General features: G+C 41.8%; 1 protein-coding gene across 3 annotated transcripts in view; it reads left to right on the plus strand.

Annotated features, from left to right (window-relative positions):
- Positions 1 to 7,622: 7,622 nt before the first annotated feature.
- The window catches only part of LOC121287439 (potassium voltage-gated channel subfamily KQT member 2), a 165,191-nt gene continuing 152,646 nt past the window's right edge, over positions 7,623 to 20,167 (plus strand). For all 3 annotated transcript variants that reach the window (XM_041205320.1, XM_041205321.1, XM_041205322.1), the window contains exon 1: positions 7,623 to 8,037. In XM_041205320.1, coding sequence (XP_041061254.1) covers positions 7,724 to 8,037 — 314 coding nt within the window. In that variant the 5' untranslated portion in view covers positions 7,623 to 7,723. The remainder of the gene's footprint in view (positions 8,038 to 20,167) is intronic.

Below are 20,167 nucleotides of genomic sequence, written 5' to 3' on the forward strand. Positions count from 1 at the left end.
CTAAATAAATCTGGAATTGAAAGCTAGCCTCAATAATAGTGATCTAGAAACTGTCATCAATTGTTGTAAATACCCATCTGGTTCACTAATGTCCTTTAGGGAAGGAAATCTGCTGTCCTTACCTGGTCTGGCCTACATGTGACTCCAGACCCACAGCAATGTGGTTGACTCTTAACTGTCCTCTGAAATGATCTAACAAGGCACTCAGTTCAAGGGCAATAAGGGATGGGCAACAAATGTTGACTTTGTTAGTGAGCCCACATCCCATGAAAGAATAAAGACAAGCTATCGGACCTGCCATAGATAGGAAAGATTTGATTGTTGATAGTGCTTAGCCTAAGTCTTTGTGTTGAGTTGAAAAATAATATGGGATCTGCCAACATGTTGGAGCATATAATTAATCATTGAATGGGAACAAAAGTTTGATTGAAATTTTGTAGCAATTTAAAGAGGTGTGCAACAGATAGATTTTTAAAAAAATATTTTTTATTCTTGAGCTGGCAAGACTAGTATTTATTGTTCATCCCTTGGAACCCATGAGAAGGGAGTGGTAAACTGCCTTCTTAGGAACGTAGCAACACAGGAACATAGGAGCAGGAGGAGGTCAGTCGCTCTTTTGAACTTGTTCCACCAGTCGACAAAATCTTGGCTGATCTGGTTGTTGTTTGAGCTCCACTTTCCTGTCTGCCCCCCATAACCCTTGACTCCCTTGTCTATCAAAAGTCTATCTAACTCAGCCTTGAATGTATTTAAAGACCCAGCCTCCACTGCTCTCTGGTGAAGAGAATTCCACGCTCTAATAACTCCTGAGAGAAATAAATTCTCTTCATCGTTGTCTTAAAAGGGAGACCTCTTATTCTTAAACTACGTTCCCGAGCTCTTGCTTCCCCCACAAGGGGAAACATCCTCCCAGTATCCACCCTATCAAATCCCCTCAGGATCTTATATGCTTCAATAGGGTCACCTCTCATTCTTCTGAACTCCAATGGGTATAGATCCAACCTGTTCAATCTTTCTTCAGAAGATCAGCCCCTCATCCCAGGAATGAGTCAAATTAACCTTCTCTGAACTGCTTCCAAAGCAATTATGGCTGGAATTTTCCATCCTCGTTGGCATGGGTAGCATGGCGGGCATGAGTGGACAATATGGCGGGAAGGCCAAAAATCGGTTTCATGCCGTCTTCCAAGTTCCTCTCCAAGCACTCGCCTGGCCACGTTTTTATTTATCCAGTCCTAGCTAGAGAATTATCTGCAATATCTTCTCTTGCTGTTACCTCTGGCAACCACAACCCCCCCTCCACCCACCAAGGATCGAGCCTTGGCTCTTCCCTATTTCTCATCTGCTTGTTGCCTTTTGGTAGCATCACCCGAATGCAGTGTCAGTGTTCACATGGATACTGATGATACCCAGCTCTACCTCTCCATCACCTCCCCTGACTCTCCCACTGTTCTTAAAACTTTCACACTGCTTGTCCAAGCAGAAATTTCCTCCAATGAAATATTGGGGAGAAAGCCATTCAGTCTCTGTTTCAGAACCACTGACTCCATCCCTCTCCTTGGCAACTGTTTGCAACCTTGATGTCATATTTAACCCCAAGATAAACTCCTGACCACATATCCAAGACAGCTTATCTCCAGTTCTGTAATAGCACCTGATTCTACCCTGTCTCAGCCTATCTGCTGCTAATACTCTCATGCCTTTGTTACCTCCTGGCATGATCTTTGCTCAGTAAACTTGAGGTAATCGAAAACTCAACTGTCTGTTTCCTAACTCACAACAAGTCCTGTTCACCCTTCACTCATGTGCTTGCTGACCAACATTGGCTCACAGCCAAGCAATAGCTTGATTTTAAAATCCTCATCCTTGTTTTCAAATCCCTTGCCCCTCCCTGTTTATGTAATCTTTTATCCTCCTCAATAGCAGCATTACCCCAATTCTGACCCTCAGCATTCCCCATTTTCATTGCTCCATCAGTGTTGACCATACCTTCAGGTGTCGGGGCCCTGGAAATCCTCCCTGAGCATTTCTGCCTCTACCACTCTTTCCTCCTTTAAGATGGAAAGATCTTTTAAGCTCTTTAAAACCCATCTCTTTGAACAAGTTATTGGTCATCTGACCTAATATTTCCTTATGTGGCTTGGTGTCAAATTTCATTTGATAACATTCCTGTGAAGCACCTTGGGGTGTTTTACTGTGTTAATTGTGTTACATAAATGCAAGTTGTTGTTGCTGTAGGGAAACGATTGGAGAAAATTCTGAAGGACAGAATCTATCTCCACTTGGAGAGGAAAGGTTTGATCAGGAATAGTCAGCATGGCTTTGTCAGAGGGAGGTCATGACTAACAAATTTGATTGAATTTTTTTGAGGAAGTGACCAGGTGTGTAGATGAGGGTAGTGCAGTTGATGTAGTTTATATGGATTTCAGCAAAGCCTCTGACAAGGTCCCACATGGGAGACTTATAAGGAAGGTAAATGCACATGGGATACAGGGTAATTTGATAAGGTGGATTCAAAATTGGCTTAGTTGTAGGAGACAGAGGGTGATGACAGAAGGATGCTTTAGTGACTGGAAGCCAGTGTCCAGTGGCGTACCACAGGGATCTGTGTTCAGTCCCCTATTATTCATCATTTACATAAACGACATGGATGACTATGTGGGGGGTAGGATTAGTAAGTTTGTGGATGACACAAAGATTGGCCGGGTGTTAATAGTGAGGTTGAGTGTCTTGGGCTACAGGAAGATATAGACGGGATGGTCAAATGGGCAGATAAGTGGCAGATGGAATCTAATCCTGAGAAGTATGAGGTAATACACTTTGGAAGGAGTAATTTGATAAGGAAGTATTCAGTGAATGGCATGACAGTAGGAAGTTCTGAGAAACAAAGGGACCTTGATGTGTGTGTCCATAGATCTCTGAAGGCGGAGGGGCATGTTAGTGGGGTGGTGAAAAAGGCATATGGGACACTTGCCTTTATCAATCGAGGCATAGATTACAAAAGTAGGGAGGTCATATTGGAGTCGTATAGAACCTTAGTGAGGCCACAGCTGGAATTCTGTGTGCAGTTCTGGTCGCCACGTTATAGGAAGGATGTGATTGCACTGGAGGGGGTGCAGAGGAGAGTCACCAGGATAAAAATAAAAATACTCAGCAGGTCTGACAGCATCTGCGGAGAAGAAAACAGTTAATGAGTCCGTATGACTCTTCAACAGAACTAAGGAAAAATAGAAAAGTGGTGAAATATAAACTGGATTAAGTTGGGGCGGGGGGGTGGGGGGTGGGGGGCGGGAGGTGGGACAGGTAGAACTGGATAGAGGGCCAGTGATAGGTGGAGATAACCAAAAGATGTCACAGACAAAAGGACAAAGAGGTGTTGAAGGTGGTGATATTATCTAAGGAATGTGATAATAGGTGACATTAAGGGTAGAAAACAGGATGAGCAAGGTACAGATAGCCCTAGTGGGGGTGGGGGGAAGGAAAGGGATCGAAATAGGCTTGGGCTACAGGAAGATATAGACGGGATATCAATGGATGGAAATACATTTAAAAATAATGGAAATAGGTGGGAAAAGAAAAATCTATAAAAATTATTGGAAAAAAGGGGGATTGGAAAGGGGGTGGGGATGGAGGAGAGAGTTCATGATCTAAAACTGTAGAACTCAATATTCAGTCCGGAAGGCTGTAAAGTGCCTAGTCGGAAGATGAGGTGCTGTTCCTCCAGGATGTTGCCTGGGGTGAAACATTTAAGTTATGAAGAGAGGTTGGATAGACTTGGGTTGTTTTCACTGGAGCAGAGAAGACTGAGGGGTGACCTGATCGAGGTGTACAAGATTATGAGGGGCATGGACAGGGGGGATAGGGAGCAGCTGTTCCCCTTAGTTGAAGGGTCAGTCACAAGGGGGCATAAGTTCAAGGTGAGGGGCAGGAGGTTTAGGGGGGATGTGAGGAAAACCTTTTTTACCCAGAGGGTGGTGATGGTCTGGAATGCGCTGCCTGGGAGGGTGGTGGAGGCGGGTTGCCTCACATCCTTTAAAAAGTACCTGGATAAGCACTTGGCACATCATAACATTGAAGGCTATGGGCCAAGTGCTGGTAAATGGGATGAGATAGGTAGGTCAGGTGTTTCTCACGTGTCGGTGCAGACTCAATCCAGCTTCTACAGTCTCTCCCCATAACTAAGACAACTCATCCCTGATCATGGAACTAGTGGACAGTCATTTAAAAAAATCTTCTGGTTCACTAAAGTCTTTTAGGGAAGGAAATCTGCTGCCCTTACCTGGCCTGGCCTACATGTGACTCCAGAGCCACAGCCACATGGTTGAAATTGCCTAACAAGCCACTCAATTGTCAAGGTTACAAGGTTACAGAAGGGCCTCTTCTGCACTGTGTGATTCTGTGGTTGATTCGGAAATACATTTATCATCATTCCTTCATTATTCCTGTGTCGATATCCTCCCTAAAACCATTGTGAGTGCACCTTCATCACGCAGGCTATAGAGAAGAGAAAGCCTTCCCACTATCTTCTGAGGGCAATTAGGGATGGGCAATGACTCCAACTGTACCGGCATCACCCACATCCTTGGAATAAGCGTTGAAAATAGAAAACACAACAAAAAAATAGGCATTTATATATTAAATATAGTGAAGGAGCAATCCCAGCAATATTACAGGATGATGGTGCACCGTTAAAGATTAAAATTCCCTTGCCTCAGTGGCTTCAATATTGAACAGGAAGATCCCAGCTTGGCACCAATTAGCTGATTGTGGTCAGGGTGGCAATTGAAGACCAGAATTTAATCCAGCAGCCTGCTTCTTAAATCTTTTTCATTCATTCACGGAATGTGGGTGCTACAGCAAGGCCATGATTTATTACCCATCCCTAATTGCCTTTCAGAAGGTGGTGGTGAGCTGTAACCTTGACAATTGAGTGGCTTGCTAGGCAATTTCAACCACGTGCCTGTGGCTCTGGAGTCACATGTAGGCCAGGCCAGGTAAGGGCAGCAGATTTCCTTCCCTAAAAGACTTTAGTGAACCAGAAGATTTTTTAAAATGACTGTCCACTAGTTCCATGATCAGGGATGAGTTGTCTTAGTTATGGGGAGAGACTGTAGAAGCTGGATTGTGCTGGCTGCATAGTTGATTAATGGAAATTTAATAAAAATGTTCAAAATTATGAGTGGTTTTTTTATATTCTGGGTTTTTTTTAATATTAACTGAATTTAGGTTTCCATGTTATAAAAATAGAAAATGCTGGAAAAACTCCGCAGGTCTGACAGCATCTGTGGAGAGAGAAACAGTGTTAAATATTCAAGTCTGTATGACTCTTCTTCAGAGATACAGAGCTCTTTAGCCCTACAGTCTCAAAACGTTCACTCTGTTTCTCTCTCCACAGATGCTGCCAGACCTGCTGAGATTTTTCAGCATTTTCTGTTTTTATTTCAGATTTCCAGCATCCAAAGTATTTTGCTTTTATCATAGGTTTCCATGTTGCTGTGCTGGGATTTAAAGCTATATTTCATAATCATTAGTACAGTAACCTAACCACTATGCAAAGATATCCAGTACCTACTCAGCAATTTCTGGGAGTGGAAAGTTCATGAGTGTCAGCGTTAGGGAAGGACAAGATCAGAGTCAGTTATGATGCCCCCACAGATGAATATCCTACCAGAAAAATTAGTGGAAGCAGAACATAGAATTCAGTGTCAGCCTTGGCTCAGTCGGTAGCACTGTCACCTTTGAGTTGGTATCTGGGGGCCCCACTCCCTGAGACCTAGACAGGTAATCATGGCTGACATTGTCACAGAGCCAGTACTAACAGACCGCAGCACTGTCAGAGGATCAGTACTGAGGGAATGCTGCAGTTTTGGGAGGTCAGTACTGAGGGACCACAGCACTGTCGGAAGGTCAGTACTCAGGGAGCATTGCACTGTTGGAGGGCCAGTACTGAGGGATCTCTGCACTGTCAGAGGGTCAGTACTGAGGGAGTGCTACACTGTCAGAGGGTGAGTATTGAGGGAGGGCTGCACTGTCAGAGGGCTGGTACTGAAGGAGCACTGCACTGTCGGAGGGTTAGAACTGAGGTAGTGCTGCACTGTCAAAGGGTCAGTACTGAGGGAGTGCTGCACTGTCAGAGGTCAGTACTGAGTGAGTGCTACACTGTTGGAGGGTTAGTAGTGAAGGAGTGCTGCACCATCAGAGGATCAGTACTGAGGGAGTGCTGCACCATCAGAGGATCAGTACTGAGGGAATGCTGCACTGTCGGAGGGTCAGTACTGAGGGAGTGCTGCACAGTCGGAGGGTCAGTACTGAGGGAGTGCTGCACTGTTGGAGAGCCAGTACTGAGGGAGTGCTGCACTGTTGGAGGGTCAGTACTGAGGGAGTGCCGCACTGTCAGAGGGTCAGTACTGAGGGAGTGCTGTGCTGTTGGAGGGTCAGTACTGAGGGAGCGCTGCACTGTTGGAGGGGCTGTCTTTCAGATGAAAGGTAAAACCAAGTATCATTTTTCAGGTAAAAGACCCAGTGGTATTATTGTACAGAGAAGTCCACCTGGGTGGCCTCATCAACATTCATCTCTCAATCAACAGCACCACAACTCACTGCCGTTTCTGGGAGCTTGCTGTGTGAAAATTGTGCTTCCTACGTTACAACAGCAACCTTAGTTCAAAAGTGCTTAATTGCACTGTGTGATACACAGTGTGACTCTGTAAATTGGTCATTCAACCCTTTAGCTTGTCCTGAGGATGTGAAGGGTGCTATATAAATTCTAATTGTTTCATTTTTTCCTTAGTAGTATTGAGGGAAATTGATTTTTTTTGATGAATTGAAAGGATTAAGGGGTTAGGAATGAAACTGAATGGACTGCTCTTCTCTAGAGCTAGCACAGCATGTTGGGCTGAATGGTCTCTTTCTGTATTCATCCCATTGTCCAAGTTCACCTACCAAGGATGAGAGGTTTGTGCATTGTGGAGAGACAGGAGCCGCTGGGACAGTTCTCCTTAAAGCAGAGAGTTTAAAGGTAATTTCAATAGAGCTCTTCAAAATTAGGTGAGGCTTTGAGAGAGTCGAGAGGGAGAAACTTTCTACTGGCAGGAGGGGGTCGGTAACAAGAGGAGACAGACTGAAGGTAAAAGAACCAGAAAGGACATGAGGAGAATGTTGCTTCACACAGAGGGTTGTTAGGATCTGGAAGGCGCTGCTTGAAAGGAAATAGTGACTTTCAAAAGGGGAATTGGGTAAATACTTGAGAAGGAAAGGCTTGCAGGGAGGGGTACAGGGAAATAGCAGGAGGGAGTGGGTTTAACTAGATAGCGCTTCCAAAAAAAGCTAGCACAGGCATGATGGGCTGAGTGGCCCCCTCCTGTGCCTTAAGATTCTAATGTCAAACGGTAAAAGCCAAAGCGCCATCAGAGCTGGGAGCTGCCATCACGAATGTTGAGTTTGGGGAGGTTGGAAGGGGTTAAGGATCTCTGCTGTGCCGTGTTCCCGGGCTGCGCAAGTGCAGTTTTGCTGGGAATGTGGCTGTCAGTGTGCGGATGGAGGAGCTGTAGCTCTGAGACTGGATTCATTGTCTACAACGCGGGTCTGGGTGGGGGGACGGGAGGGGGGTGAGCGGGGAGCAGAATTCCCCCCGCCCCCCCTTGGCAGGCGGAAGAGAGCGTCGGGAGGGCACAGCATGATCCCAGGGAACCCCCGCTGCGGCCGGGCAGGTTGCTGAGTCTTCACCATGGTGCAGAAATCCAAGAGAAACGGGGAGGCGGGTGCCGGGCCGGGGGAGAAGCGGCTGAAGGTGGGCTTCGTGGGCATCGATGGAGGAACCGAGGGTGCAATCAGCGCCGGGGCGGACTCCTCCTGCACCCGAGACGGAGCTCTGCTCATCGCCGGCACGGAGGGCACCAAACGCGGCAGCATCTTGGGCAAGCCCCGGTCCGCAGTGGGCAAACGCCCGAAAAGGAACGCGTTTTACAGAAAGCTGCAGAACTTTATGTACAATGTGCTGGAGAGACCGCGGGGATGGGCGTTCATCTACCATGCATATGTGTAAGTAACGCCAAAATGTACCTTGGGCGGTGGGGGGGGCGGTTGAATCGAACCCTCTGTCGCAGTCTGGGATTCTCACACAACATTGAATCATTCGGTAAATTCAACTCCAGCCATAGAGCAGGGGGAAAAAAAAAGGATGATCAGTTGACGCTTTGTTTATTTTATCATCCTGTGTTTTGCTATAATTCCTATGTATTTGTGTGTGTATTTGTGTCTGTATTTGTGTGTGTGTGTGTATTTGTGTGTTTGTGCGATCCGTTGCTGCAAATTTCCGAGCTCAGATTCTTTAGCGCTGGAGCAGCCCTGGATTTAAACTGATGGAATCAGCAAAAAAAATCATTCGATCGATGGGCAGGGAGAGAGTCAGAGAGTGAGAGAGGGGGGTTGAATGAGCTCTTGAGGAAGCAGAGGAGGATCGGGGCCAGTCACATAACTTGTGCAAATTGCTGGCAGGTGAACACTGAACGCCTTGCATAGATTTTAATTCCCATTTAATTCCTTAAAACTCATACAGCCAGTGGAAGTGTTTGGTGGTGGGGGTTCCAGTCGCCTTTGACGGAGTTCAGATCAGTTTGTGGGAAGAGAATTTTTATTAATAAAATATCTGCTAGGAAACACAATTGATTTTTGCGTTTCACTCACATCGGCAAAGGTATTGCTGCATGAAGTGAGAGAGGAAATTTTATTACGTATTTCAAGTTGTCTATCTTGATAGCTTTTAAAGAATGTATTATGCATTATGGGAATCAGCGTTGTTTTGCTGATGAAGTTAGCATTTAGTGTCTAACCCTAATTGGCCCTGACAGTGTCGTGTTTGGCCTTTTTGAACCGCTGTTCATTTTTTTTTTACACATCCGGATGGTTTCAAAAACTGCCCAACTTCCCCTTGTCATTTTTTTTCGCCGTCTCTTTACGAAGATTGACACTAGCTCTGTCAACGTTTCGAATGGAATGGAAATCATGTATGTAAACAGCTCCTGTAATGGTGTAGTTGCAGGTTCTGGCCAGCAGCTGATGCTGTGCCGTTACTTCCTGAAGTCTTGTCATCTTGTGTGTGTGTCTCTCTCTCTCTATATATGTATAAAGAAGGTTTGTAAAGGATACGATGTCCCTGTAAATTTTTTTCAAGATCTGATTAAAGTAATGAACTGGGGAATGTCTATGGATGTTATTTATATGGACTTCCCAGAAGGTATTTGATAAAGTCCCACCTAAGAAATTATTAGCTAATGTTGAAGTTTCATGGAATTCAAGGCAAATTGGATAGAAAATTGGCTGAGCAGCAGGAGAGAGAGGAGGGACGATGGACTGGTTCACTAATTGGCAGAATGTGACTAGTGGTTTCCTGCAGAATCTGTATTGGGGCCTTAACTATTCCACATATTTATTAACAAGTTAGATGATGGAATAGAGAGCCACATATCCAAGTTTGCTGATGAGACAAAGGTAGGTGACATCATAGATGGAAGGATAACATAAAACGATTATAGATTAAGTTAGAAGCAAAATACTGAGGATGCTGGAAATCTGAAACAAAAACAGAAAACCAGCTCTGAAGAAGTCATATAGACTCGAAACGTTAACTCTGTTTTTAGACCATAAGACATAGGAGCAGAAATTAGGCCATTCAGCCCATTGAGTCTGTTCCACCATTCAATCATGGCTGATAAGTTTTTCAACCCCATTCTCCTGCCTTCTCCCCGTAATCTTTGATCCCCTTACCAATCAAGAGCCTATCTATCTCGGTCTTAAATATCCTCAATGACCTGGCCTCCACAGCCTTCTGTGGCAATGAATTCCATAGATTCACCACTCTCTGGCTAAAGAGGTTTCTCCTCATCTGTGTTCTAAAAGGTCTTCTCTTTACTCTGAGGCTGTGCCCTCGGGTCCTAGTCTCTCCTACTAATGGAAACATCTTCCCCATGTCCACTCTATCCATGGCAATGCCCCCACCAACCAGAATCAACTTGCCAACCAACCAGTGCTCTCTTATTCAGTAAAGTTGTTGCGCCCCTAACGTTAGTATTCTTGCGATTATCCTACTTGGGCAGAGCAGACTTGAGGAGCCAAGTGGCCTCCTACAGTTCCCATGTATGCCATGTGCAAACATTTTGATTAGTTCAAGTTTCCAAGGAACCAATCAATGACCACTTTAGTGCTAACTTCTTCATCTCTGAGCAGATTGTGATTGGTTCCTGTGGAGCATCTTGACTGATAAAAATACTCTGAGAGACTGTGAACTAAGTTGTGAAATGTGTTTGTTTGGTTCTTGGGTAAATGGGAGTCAATGAGAAAATATTTGTCTTTTATTTTAATTGCCTCCTGAACGAGTCAGCATACCCTTTGACTGAATAGTTCCCACCCACTGATTAATACCACGGGACATTCGTGTGCATTTTAAACAGATTTATGCTGTGTTTCTATCAGTGCAAAGACCGGATTGGTTACATTGCTTTTTTCACTGTAATGGTTTATAAATCATTGATTGAAGGAGTGCTGAGGTACAAAGCCACGTGGCTTTCTAGAAGCAGGAGACTTTATGTGTCACTAACTAAAAGGTGTTTATTTACATTGTGATTGTGTCCAATGTCCTGAAATTTAATGGAGCCTTTTATGTGGAGTCAGGATAATTCTGGAGTTACATACTGGATAGTTGTAATGATAAAACCTTACTGCACAGAAACAGGCCTTTCAGCCCATTGTTACCATACTGGCTCTTTGAAAGAGCTGACCAATTAATTCCTCTTTCCCCTGCTCTTTCCCAATCACCCTGCAATCTTTGTTTCTTTTTGAGTATTTATCCAATTCCTTTTTGAAAGTTAATATTGAATCTGTTTCCATTGCCCTTTCGGGAAGTGCATCACAAATTATAGTTCAGGAAGTGTAAGAGCTGGACTGTAGATAGCTGAGGCTAGGAATTGTACTGTTCTTCCTTGGGGTTCTAGGACCAACATCATTAAAATATTGATTATCTGGCTATTATCTGATTACTATTTATGGGAGCTTGCTGTGCACAAATTGGCTACTGCATTTCCAACATTATATCAGTGACTATACTTCAAAAAGTACTTCATCGGCTGTCTTATGAAAGGTGTTATAGAAATGGAAGCCTTTATTGGGATTCTTATGGTTTTGTTAATTATATTAAAGGCATTTTGGGATCGAGAAAAGTTTACATGGTTTTCACCTTCACCATCTTGTCAATGGGGTATTGGTTTACAGAAGAAGTGGGCAGGAGACTGAGTAAAGTTGCTAAAAGGAAGAAAGCTCAGATAACATTGTGAAACTCTCACATGACCTATTGAGATTAACACAGCAATGTTCTGTTCTGAATATAGAATTCAAAAGTGACATTTTTTTTTGTTAATTGGAAGTGGTATATTAATCATTACTATAGAAAACACACTGAACACAGCGGGGATTATATATCAATGCCCAATTGCTGGGTAGTGAATGTTGTCAGAATTAGCCATTGGTCCTTTGAATGATGATGTCAATCTTCCGAGAAACACTCTGTCAGCGCAGAAGATTTGTCATTATAGAGAAACTCTTCCTTCCATACATCGGTGTACATTCTTCTCTATAAATTGCACCCTGGAGCAAATTTAAGGCTGTAACCTCATTTTCAGGGATGGTTACACTTACCATTGTATCAAACAACACAGCACAACATCATGTCTGTGCTGGCTCTTTGAAAGGGCTATCCAATTAGTCCCAGTCCTCCTGCTTTTTCTCCTTAGCCCTGCAAACCTTTCCTTTTCAAGTATTTATCCAATTCACTTTTGAAGGTTATTACTGAATCTGCTTCCACTGCCCTTTCAGGCCATGCATTCCAGATTGTAACAACTTTTTGCACAGAGAAAATCTTCATCTCCTTTTCTGATTCTTTTGATCACAAATCTGTACTTCCCAGTGACTGACCCTCTTGCCAGTGAAAGCACTTTCCCCCTATCTGTTGTATCAAAACCCTCATGATTTTGAACACTTCCATTAAATGTTCCTTTAAACGTCTCTGCTGTAAGGAGAACATCCCCAACTTTGCCAGTCTCTCCACATTACTGAAATCCTTCATCCCTGCTTTTGCTTCAATCTCAGCTACTTACAGCTCAGAAATAGATGATTCACTATGCCAGTGTTAATGTTCCACACAAATCTCCTCCCACCCTTCTTCACCTAAGGCCATCAATATATCATTTTATTCCTTTATCCTTCATGCGCTTATCTAGCCTTCCCTTGAATTTGCCTCATCTACTCCATATGATAGTGGCTTTCATATTCTTACCACTCTCTGGGTTGAGAAGAACCTCCTGAATTCCTGATTGCTTTAATTAGTGACTATCTTATAATTATGGTCCCTAGTTCTGGTCTCACCCAGAAGCGGGAATAACTTCTCTGCATCGACATTACCATAACAACCCCCCACTCTCTTTTTAAACAGAAAAGATCCCCTGTCTGTTTGATCTTTCCTGATTGGTAGAACCTCTCCGTTTTGGTATCATTTTAATGAATCTTTTTTTTCACATTCAGTGCTCCTAGGTCTTTTCTATAATTTGGAGACCAGAACTGTTCACTCCGAATGTAATCTAACCAAGATTCAGTACAAGTTTAGCATAGCTTCTCTACTTTTCAATTCTATCCATCTAGAAATGGGTCCCAGTTTTATTTTATTTCCTTTGTTACCTGCATCACTATTTTGGGTGATTTGTGTGTTTGTAACTCTAGATCCTTTTGCTCCTCTATCCCATTTAGACTCATTAGACCAAAGAATACCTTATCTCTTTATTCTTCCTATCAAAATAGGAACATAGGAGTAGGAGTGAGCCATTCAGCCCCTCAGACCTGCACCCCTATTTAAGTACATCTTCTATCTCAACAACATCTTCCTGCACTATCACCATAACCCTTAATGTCATTAGTCTCTAGAAATCTATCGATCTTTGCCTTGAACATACTCATTGACTGATCCTCTACAGCCCTCTCGAGTAGGGAATTCCAAAAATGTACCATCCTCTGACTGAAGAAATTCCTCCTCATCTTGGCCCAAAATGGCCTGCCCCAATCCTGAGACTGTGTCTCCTGGTTCTAGACCCACCAACCAGGCAAAATGTCATTCCTGATCTACCCTTTTGAGTCCTAAAAGAACTTGGTACAATTCAATGAGATCACCTCTCATTCTTCTAAACTCCAGAGAACACAGGCCTAGTTTCTTCAATCTTTCCTCGGAGCATTGATACAGCCAATGGTAAATGCTGAGCTGTTCAAATCCCAGAGGGAAGCTTGAAACAACTGTCTTAACCCATTTTGCAATTTGTATGTTTCGAGTTGCAGGCTTTGAGTTCAGTAATAATAAGACCACTGAGCCTCAAGAGGTTTTTATAAAACTAAATTAACCACTTATTAATACAAAAAAGATTGTAAGCACATAGAACCATAGAACCATAGAAAGGTTACAGCACAGAAGGAGACCATTTGGCCCATCTTGTCCATGCCAGCCCGAGGACACCCAGGTGCCCTTTCTAACCCCACCTTCCTGCACCTGGCCCATAGCCCTGCAGCTTAGAGCACTTTAGATGCAGATCCAGGTACTTTTTAAAAGAGTTTAAAGTTTCTGCTTCTACTACCAACTTGGGCAGCAAATTCCAGCTACCCACTACCCTCTGCGTAAAAACATTCTTCCTCATGTTCCCCACTATACTTATTTTGAATCAATGTCCCCTGGTTCTAGAATTCTCCATCAAGGGAAACAATTTTATCCTGTCCACTGTATCAATTCCCCTCATAATTTTGTACATTTCAATCAAATCACTTCTCAGCCTTCTTTGTTCTAAGGAAAATAACCCCAACTTATCCAATCTCTCCTCATAGCTACTCTTTTCTAACCCTGGCAACATTCTTGTAAACCCCCTCTGCACTCTCTCCAGAGCTATTATGTCCTTCCCGTAATGTGGTGACCAGAACTGCACACCGTACTCCAGTTGTGGCCTCACCAGTGTTTTATACAATTCCAACATTATATCCTTACTTTTATATTCTATACCTCTACCAGTGAAGGAGAGCATTCCATATGCCTTCTTTACAACCTCGTCTACTTGAACTGCTGCCTTCGGGGACCTGTGTACTTGTATGCCAACATATATCGGTCTACAAAATTATTACTATAATAGCTGCAGAAATCCCCTAATTAATCTGACTCCTAGGTGCACCTCCGTTAAGGCAACAGTAAAACACATGGATTTAAACAGACCCCTGGCAAAGCACACTCTGGACAGATGCATTAAAAATGAGTTTCTTTCAGCTCTGGGTCCTTGCAGACAATGGCTTGAGGCTTACAGGCTGGAAGCTTTATATCTTAGAATCCCTCCTCTTTTACCAACAGCCTTCTCTTCCTTTATTTTCCTCTTTGAATGTAAATTCTCATTGTATCACTAGGTTTTTTGAACTTTACCTCTTCTAACAATAAAACCCTTTCATAACACCAATTTTATTAGTAAGCTTTGGGAAAAGTAGACAAATTGGTTTCTCCTGGCTAGGTGTAATATTTCACCCATTCTTTTGAATGGTTTATTAAAAAATGTAAATTGCCCCCTTTACACTTCACCTTGTCACTTCCCTGTTTTCCTAATTAAAATTTCAAATCTACTTCTCTTCTATATATCAAAGCCTCCAGGCCAGCTGGCTTTAATCCCATTAAGACACACACACATACAGACACATAGATACCCACACCACTAAAATCTATTTTAAAATAATTTCCAATAACATTATAGACATTATTATATCTTCTTGACATCCCCCTTTTTATAGAAAAATGAACCGCCATAATTCTAAAAGACAACTTCATTTTTATTAACCCATCTTACACTATCTCTTACACTTATCTATATACTTACACTATTACATTACCAGATGCATGACAATGTATATACAAATCCTTGGTATCAGCAGAAATCATTCCGGTTCAGTGTCCAGGCTTTAAAATGTCCAATTTTCCCATTAAGCTTCAAACTTTTGATAAAGCATCTGCAATCAGATTTTCTCGGCCAGCAACATATATAATTTGTAGATTAAATGGCTACAGTAATAAACTCCACCTGAGCAGCCTTGCATTTTTGTCTCAAAATTTGCCCAGAAACTTTAAAGGATTGTGGTCTGTATAAACAATTGTTTCTACTGAATTGTTTGCCACATAGATTTTAAAATGCTGCAATGCTAACACCAAAACCAACATCTCTTTTTCGATCATTGAATATCTTCTCTGTTGTGCATTTGATTTCTGTGAGAAATACCCCATCGGGTTTTCAGTTCCAATGTTATCTTCTCGTAACAGTATGGCTGCAATATATCGCTTATGTCAACGGCCAACGTAAATTGCTTGACGTAATTGGGTACTGTCAAAACTGGTGTCGTAGTTAATACAGTTTTCAAACCGTCAAATGCCTCCTGACACTCCAGTGTCCATTGAAACTTCTTGTTTTTTAATAGTTTAGTCAGTGGAACAACCACTTGGCTAAAATTTGGTACGAATTTCTGGTAAAACCCACTCATGCCCAGAAATCTCAAAACTTCTCATTTTGTTGTAGGCACTGGGAAATCCACGATAGTCTTGACTTTCACATCTCTTGGAGCCACCTTACCATGTCCAATGGCATGGCCTAGATATGTAACTTGTGCTTTTGCAAATTCACTTTTAGCCAAGTTCATCACCAAATTAGCTTCTTATAATCAATGCAATAAATGCTCCCCCCAGGCCTGACTGAAAACTATTAGAACATCAATCGCTTAGAACTGCAATTACTTTGTTTGTCAGTCTTTGAAATGTTGCAGGTACATTCTTCATACCAAATGGCATGACTTTAAACTGATATAGTCGATTTGGTGTCACAAAAGCTGATAGTTTGCTCGCTCCAATAATGGTATCTGCCAATATCCTTTCAGCAAGTCAATCTTTGTGATAAATTTGGATTGTCCCACCTCCTCAATAAAATCCTCCAACCATAGTATAGGATATGAAACTCCTTTTGTCACCATATTCACCTTCCATTAGTCCACATACAGTCTTTGTGTTCCATTCAGTTTCGGTACCAACACAATAGACGAACTCCAGTTACTGCAACTAGACTCAATGATATCATTTTGAAGCATGAAATCATTTCTTTTTGTGCTTGTGATGACTTTGCTGGATTTAATCTATAAGGACATTGCTTTATCAAAGATGAAACTTCAACAGACACATCATGCATAGCTAAATCTGCCTTCCCCAACTTATTCCCACAAATTGGTTTGTTTGACTGCAAAAGCTTTTCCAAATCACTTTGACACTTGTTTGGAAGGTAACTCAATATTTCATTTAAATTTTCAAGTACCCCCTCATTATCCAATTTGATTCAAGGAAAATCATTTTCAGAGTCCTGCACTTCTACCTCTTTCTCATCATCCACCATTGCTAACAACTCTTTTTATTCCTCTTCCCTATCAAAGTACTTGTAAAGCATGTTTACATGACACACCTTCTGCTTCTTCCTTCTATCTGGAGTATTTATTAAATAATTTACTTCACTAAATTTCTTTTCACTCCTGCAAGGCCCACTAAATCTTGTCTTTAATGAGTCACCCAGTACTGGTAACAGAACTAGCACTCTCTCTTCAGCAACAAAATTCCGAGTTGTAGCCTTCCTGTCTGCTTTCAGTTTCATCACTTGCTGTGATATCTTTTAAATGTTCTCTAGCCAACTCACATGCTCTGTCTAATCTTTCTCTGAAGTTTGATACATAATCCAGGAGAGTAGCTTATGAATTTTGATCCACCAATTTCTCATAAATCAATTTCAGTGGTCCCCTTACCTCATGATCATAAACTAGTTCAAAAGGGCTCAAACCAGTCAATGCATTAGGAGCGTCTCTAGTAGCAAGTAACAAAAATAGAATTCCTGTATCCCAATCTTGTGGATAATCTTGACAGCACGCTGTCATCATAGTTTTTAAAGTTTGATGCCATCTTTCCAAAGCCCCTTTTGTGACTCGGGGTAGTAAGCTTTTGATTTAAACTGTTTTATCCCCAAACTGTTCATTACTTCCTTGAACAGCTGTGCCATGAAATTTGACCCCTGATCTGATTGTATTTCTTTACGTAAACCATATCTTGTGAAAAATGTAACTAACTCTTCCACAATCTTCTTTGTTGTAATGCTTCTTAAAAGTATTGCTCCAGGAAACCTGGTAGACACATCCATTATTGTCAGTAAATATAGATTTCCACTTTTAGTCTTAGGGAGGGGTCTTTTACAATCAGTCATGACCCCAGGAAAAGATTCTTCAAATGCTGGTATTGGAATTAAAGGTGCTGGTTTAATCCACTGCTTGTGGTTTCCCTATCACCTGACATATGTGACATGTTCTACAGAATTTGACTACATTCCTATGCAATCCTGGCCAATAAAATGTCTTTCTATTTTTGCCTGTGCCTTTCTAATTCCTACATGTCCCCCATTGGAATTTCATGAGCAATCCTCAGAATCTCATTTCTATACTCAACTGGGATAACAATCTGAGATATCTCCTTCCAGTTTTCATTTGCTGAGACATGATCCGGCCTCATTAAAATATCATCCTTAAGGTAATAAATTCTGGAATACATTTTGCCTCTCTTTCTGAGTAAGCTGCCTGATATAACTCTTTTAATTGCAAATCCTTTTGCTGCAACTCAATTAAATGCCTTGAGCTAAATGCCTCAACTGCCTTTTTCTCTGCTATGTCTTTCTAAATAATGTCATACAACACAGTGCCTGCTAATTGGATTTCAATACCTTCTTCCTGCCTTTGAACTGCCCGTCCCTCTTGTTTTTCTTGTTTCACCCTATTAGCCTATGATCTCGTTATCACACAATCTGGAAACAATCCAGGATGCTCCTTTTGCGACACCTCTGTTGAAAACATTTCTACAGGCTGCTCAACTATTGCAGGCATCACCCAAATCTGTGACCCCAGCTATATCATTACCCAAAATAAATCGAACCCCTGCAGTGGGCAACTTTTCTACTACCCCAACGGCCATCTCACCTGTCTCCCAGTTACTCTTTAAATTTATCTTCCACTAGGGAATATGTTTAGCATCTCCATTAACTCCACTTATTATCACAATACTCCCTCTGAACAACAAATGTCACTGTCCAACAGCATTAAGAATTGACTAGCATCTGTCTCTTAAAATTTCAACTTCTTTACCTACTTCACCCTGTATACATGGAAAGACTTTCCCTTCACACACAAATAAGTTTAAACATTTCTGAAACCTGGTCCTCAGAATTTCCTTGGGCGAATTGTGAACACATTCCCACTTCTTTACCTATCAATGATTTTCCTTGTTTTACTTGTTCACAAACCTCTGATTTTTCCTGTGCCTAACCTCAGAATCCAAAGTACTTTTACTTCCAGAACTTTTCTGCATCCCAATAATTCCAACAGATTTTCCCAGTAATTTCCAGCACACTGACTTCATGTGCCCAACTTGATTACAATGAAAACACCTCAACTTTAAAATGTCACTTCTAGCCCCAGCACCTTTTTATTGTGAGAAAAAAAACTTACTGGGAATTTCCAGTTACTTCTTCTGTTCCCTGACCGACTCCTTTCACCTTCCCACTTTCTATCCTTTTCTGATTTAAAAGGGTGATGAGAAAAAGGTTTAGCTCTATGAACTAACTCATAACCATCAGCTATCTCTGCTGCTTGTCTTACAGAATCAATGCTCTGTTCCTCCACATGAGTTCTCACTACCGAAGAATTGAGCCTTTAAGTTCTTCCAAAAGAATTACTTCTCTAAGAGCTGCATATGTTGTCTCTATTTTTAATGCCTATATCCCACCTGTCAAAATTACTTTGTTTTACACTTTCAAACTCAATATAAATTTCCCCAGGCTGTTTTTTCATATTCCTAAATTTCTGCCTGCATGCCTCAGGAACCAACTCATATGCACTCAAAATAGCCTTTTTTTTAACCATATCATAATTCACCGATACCTCTTCAGACAGCGAAGCATATACCTCATGTGCTGTACCCAACCACCTGGATTGCAACAATGTCCAGTACTCCTGTGGCCATTTCATCTATTTTCTCAAATGAAATAAAGAATGCTTCAACATCTTTTTCCTCAAACTTTGGAAGAGCTTGTACAAATTTAAACATCTTCCCACTGGGTTCTGATCTGGAGATAAGTCATTCCTCACCTCCTGATGTCTCTTTCTCAACTGCCAGCATTTTTCAGTTGGATTTGTCTCTCTCTCTTCTCTTTCCTCCTTTTCTATCTTCACAATTTCTAATTCCATTTCCTGTTTTCTTTCTCTCTCCTACCATTCTGCTTGTTCCCTTTGGAATGCCCTTTCTTTTTCCCTTTCTAATTGAATCATCTTCATTTGCAACTGAATTTGAGCCCATTCCAATGAACCACCGCTTGGAGAACCCTGTCTCTCAGATATTCCTTCCAATTTCAAATGCTGTGCTATCACTTCAACTATGTCTGATTTCCTCACCCCTGCAGGCAATCCTAATTATAACTTATCCTCCAACTCTGTTAACTTATTCTTGAATACTTTCTATAACCCAACCAGAGTTATATCTTCTACTTCCAAAAATGATTTAGCTGTGGATATGGCCATTTTCACAGTCTCAGCACTTCAAAAATACCTCACACCAACTCCTGAAAACTCGTAACCTTAAGATTCACCAATTCCAAACCAATCAAGGAATTACAATTATATCCTGGATGAGCCCCCAGTTATTATGACACAGCCGATGGTAAATGCTGAGCTGTTCAAATCCCAGAGGGAAACTTGAAACAACTGTCAGAACCCATTTTGCAATTTGTATGTTTTGAGATGCAGGTTTTGAATTCAGTAGTAAAAAGACCACCGAGTCCCAAGAGGATTTTTATAAAACTAAATTAAACATTTATTAATACAAGAAATATTGTAAGCACATACAATGTCTACAAAATTACTGCTATAATAGCTACAGGAATTCCCTAATTAATCTGACTCCTAGTTGCACCTCCGTTAAGGCAACAGTAAAACACATAGATTTAAATAAACCCCTGGCAAAGCACACTCTGGACAGTCGCATTCAAAATGATTT

Source organism: Carcharodon carcharias, chromosome 14 (assembly GCF_017639515.1).
Source record: "Carcharodon carcharias isolate sCarCar2 chromosome 14, sCarCar2.pri, whole genome shotgun sequence".
Lineage (NCBI taxonomy): Eukaryota > Metazoa > Chordata > Chondrichthyes > Lamniformes > Lamnidae > Carcharodon > Carcharodon carcharias.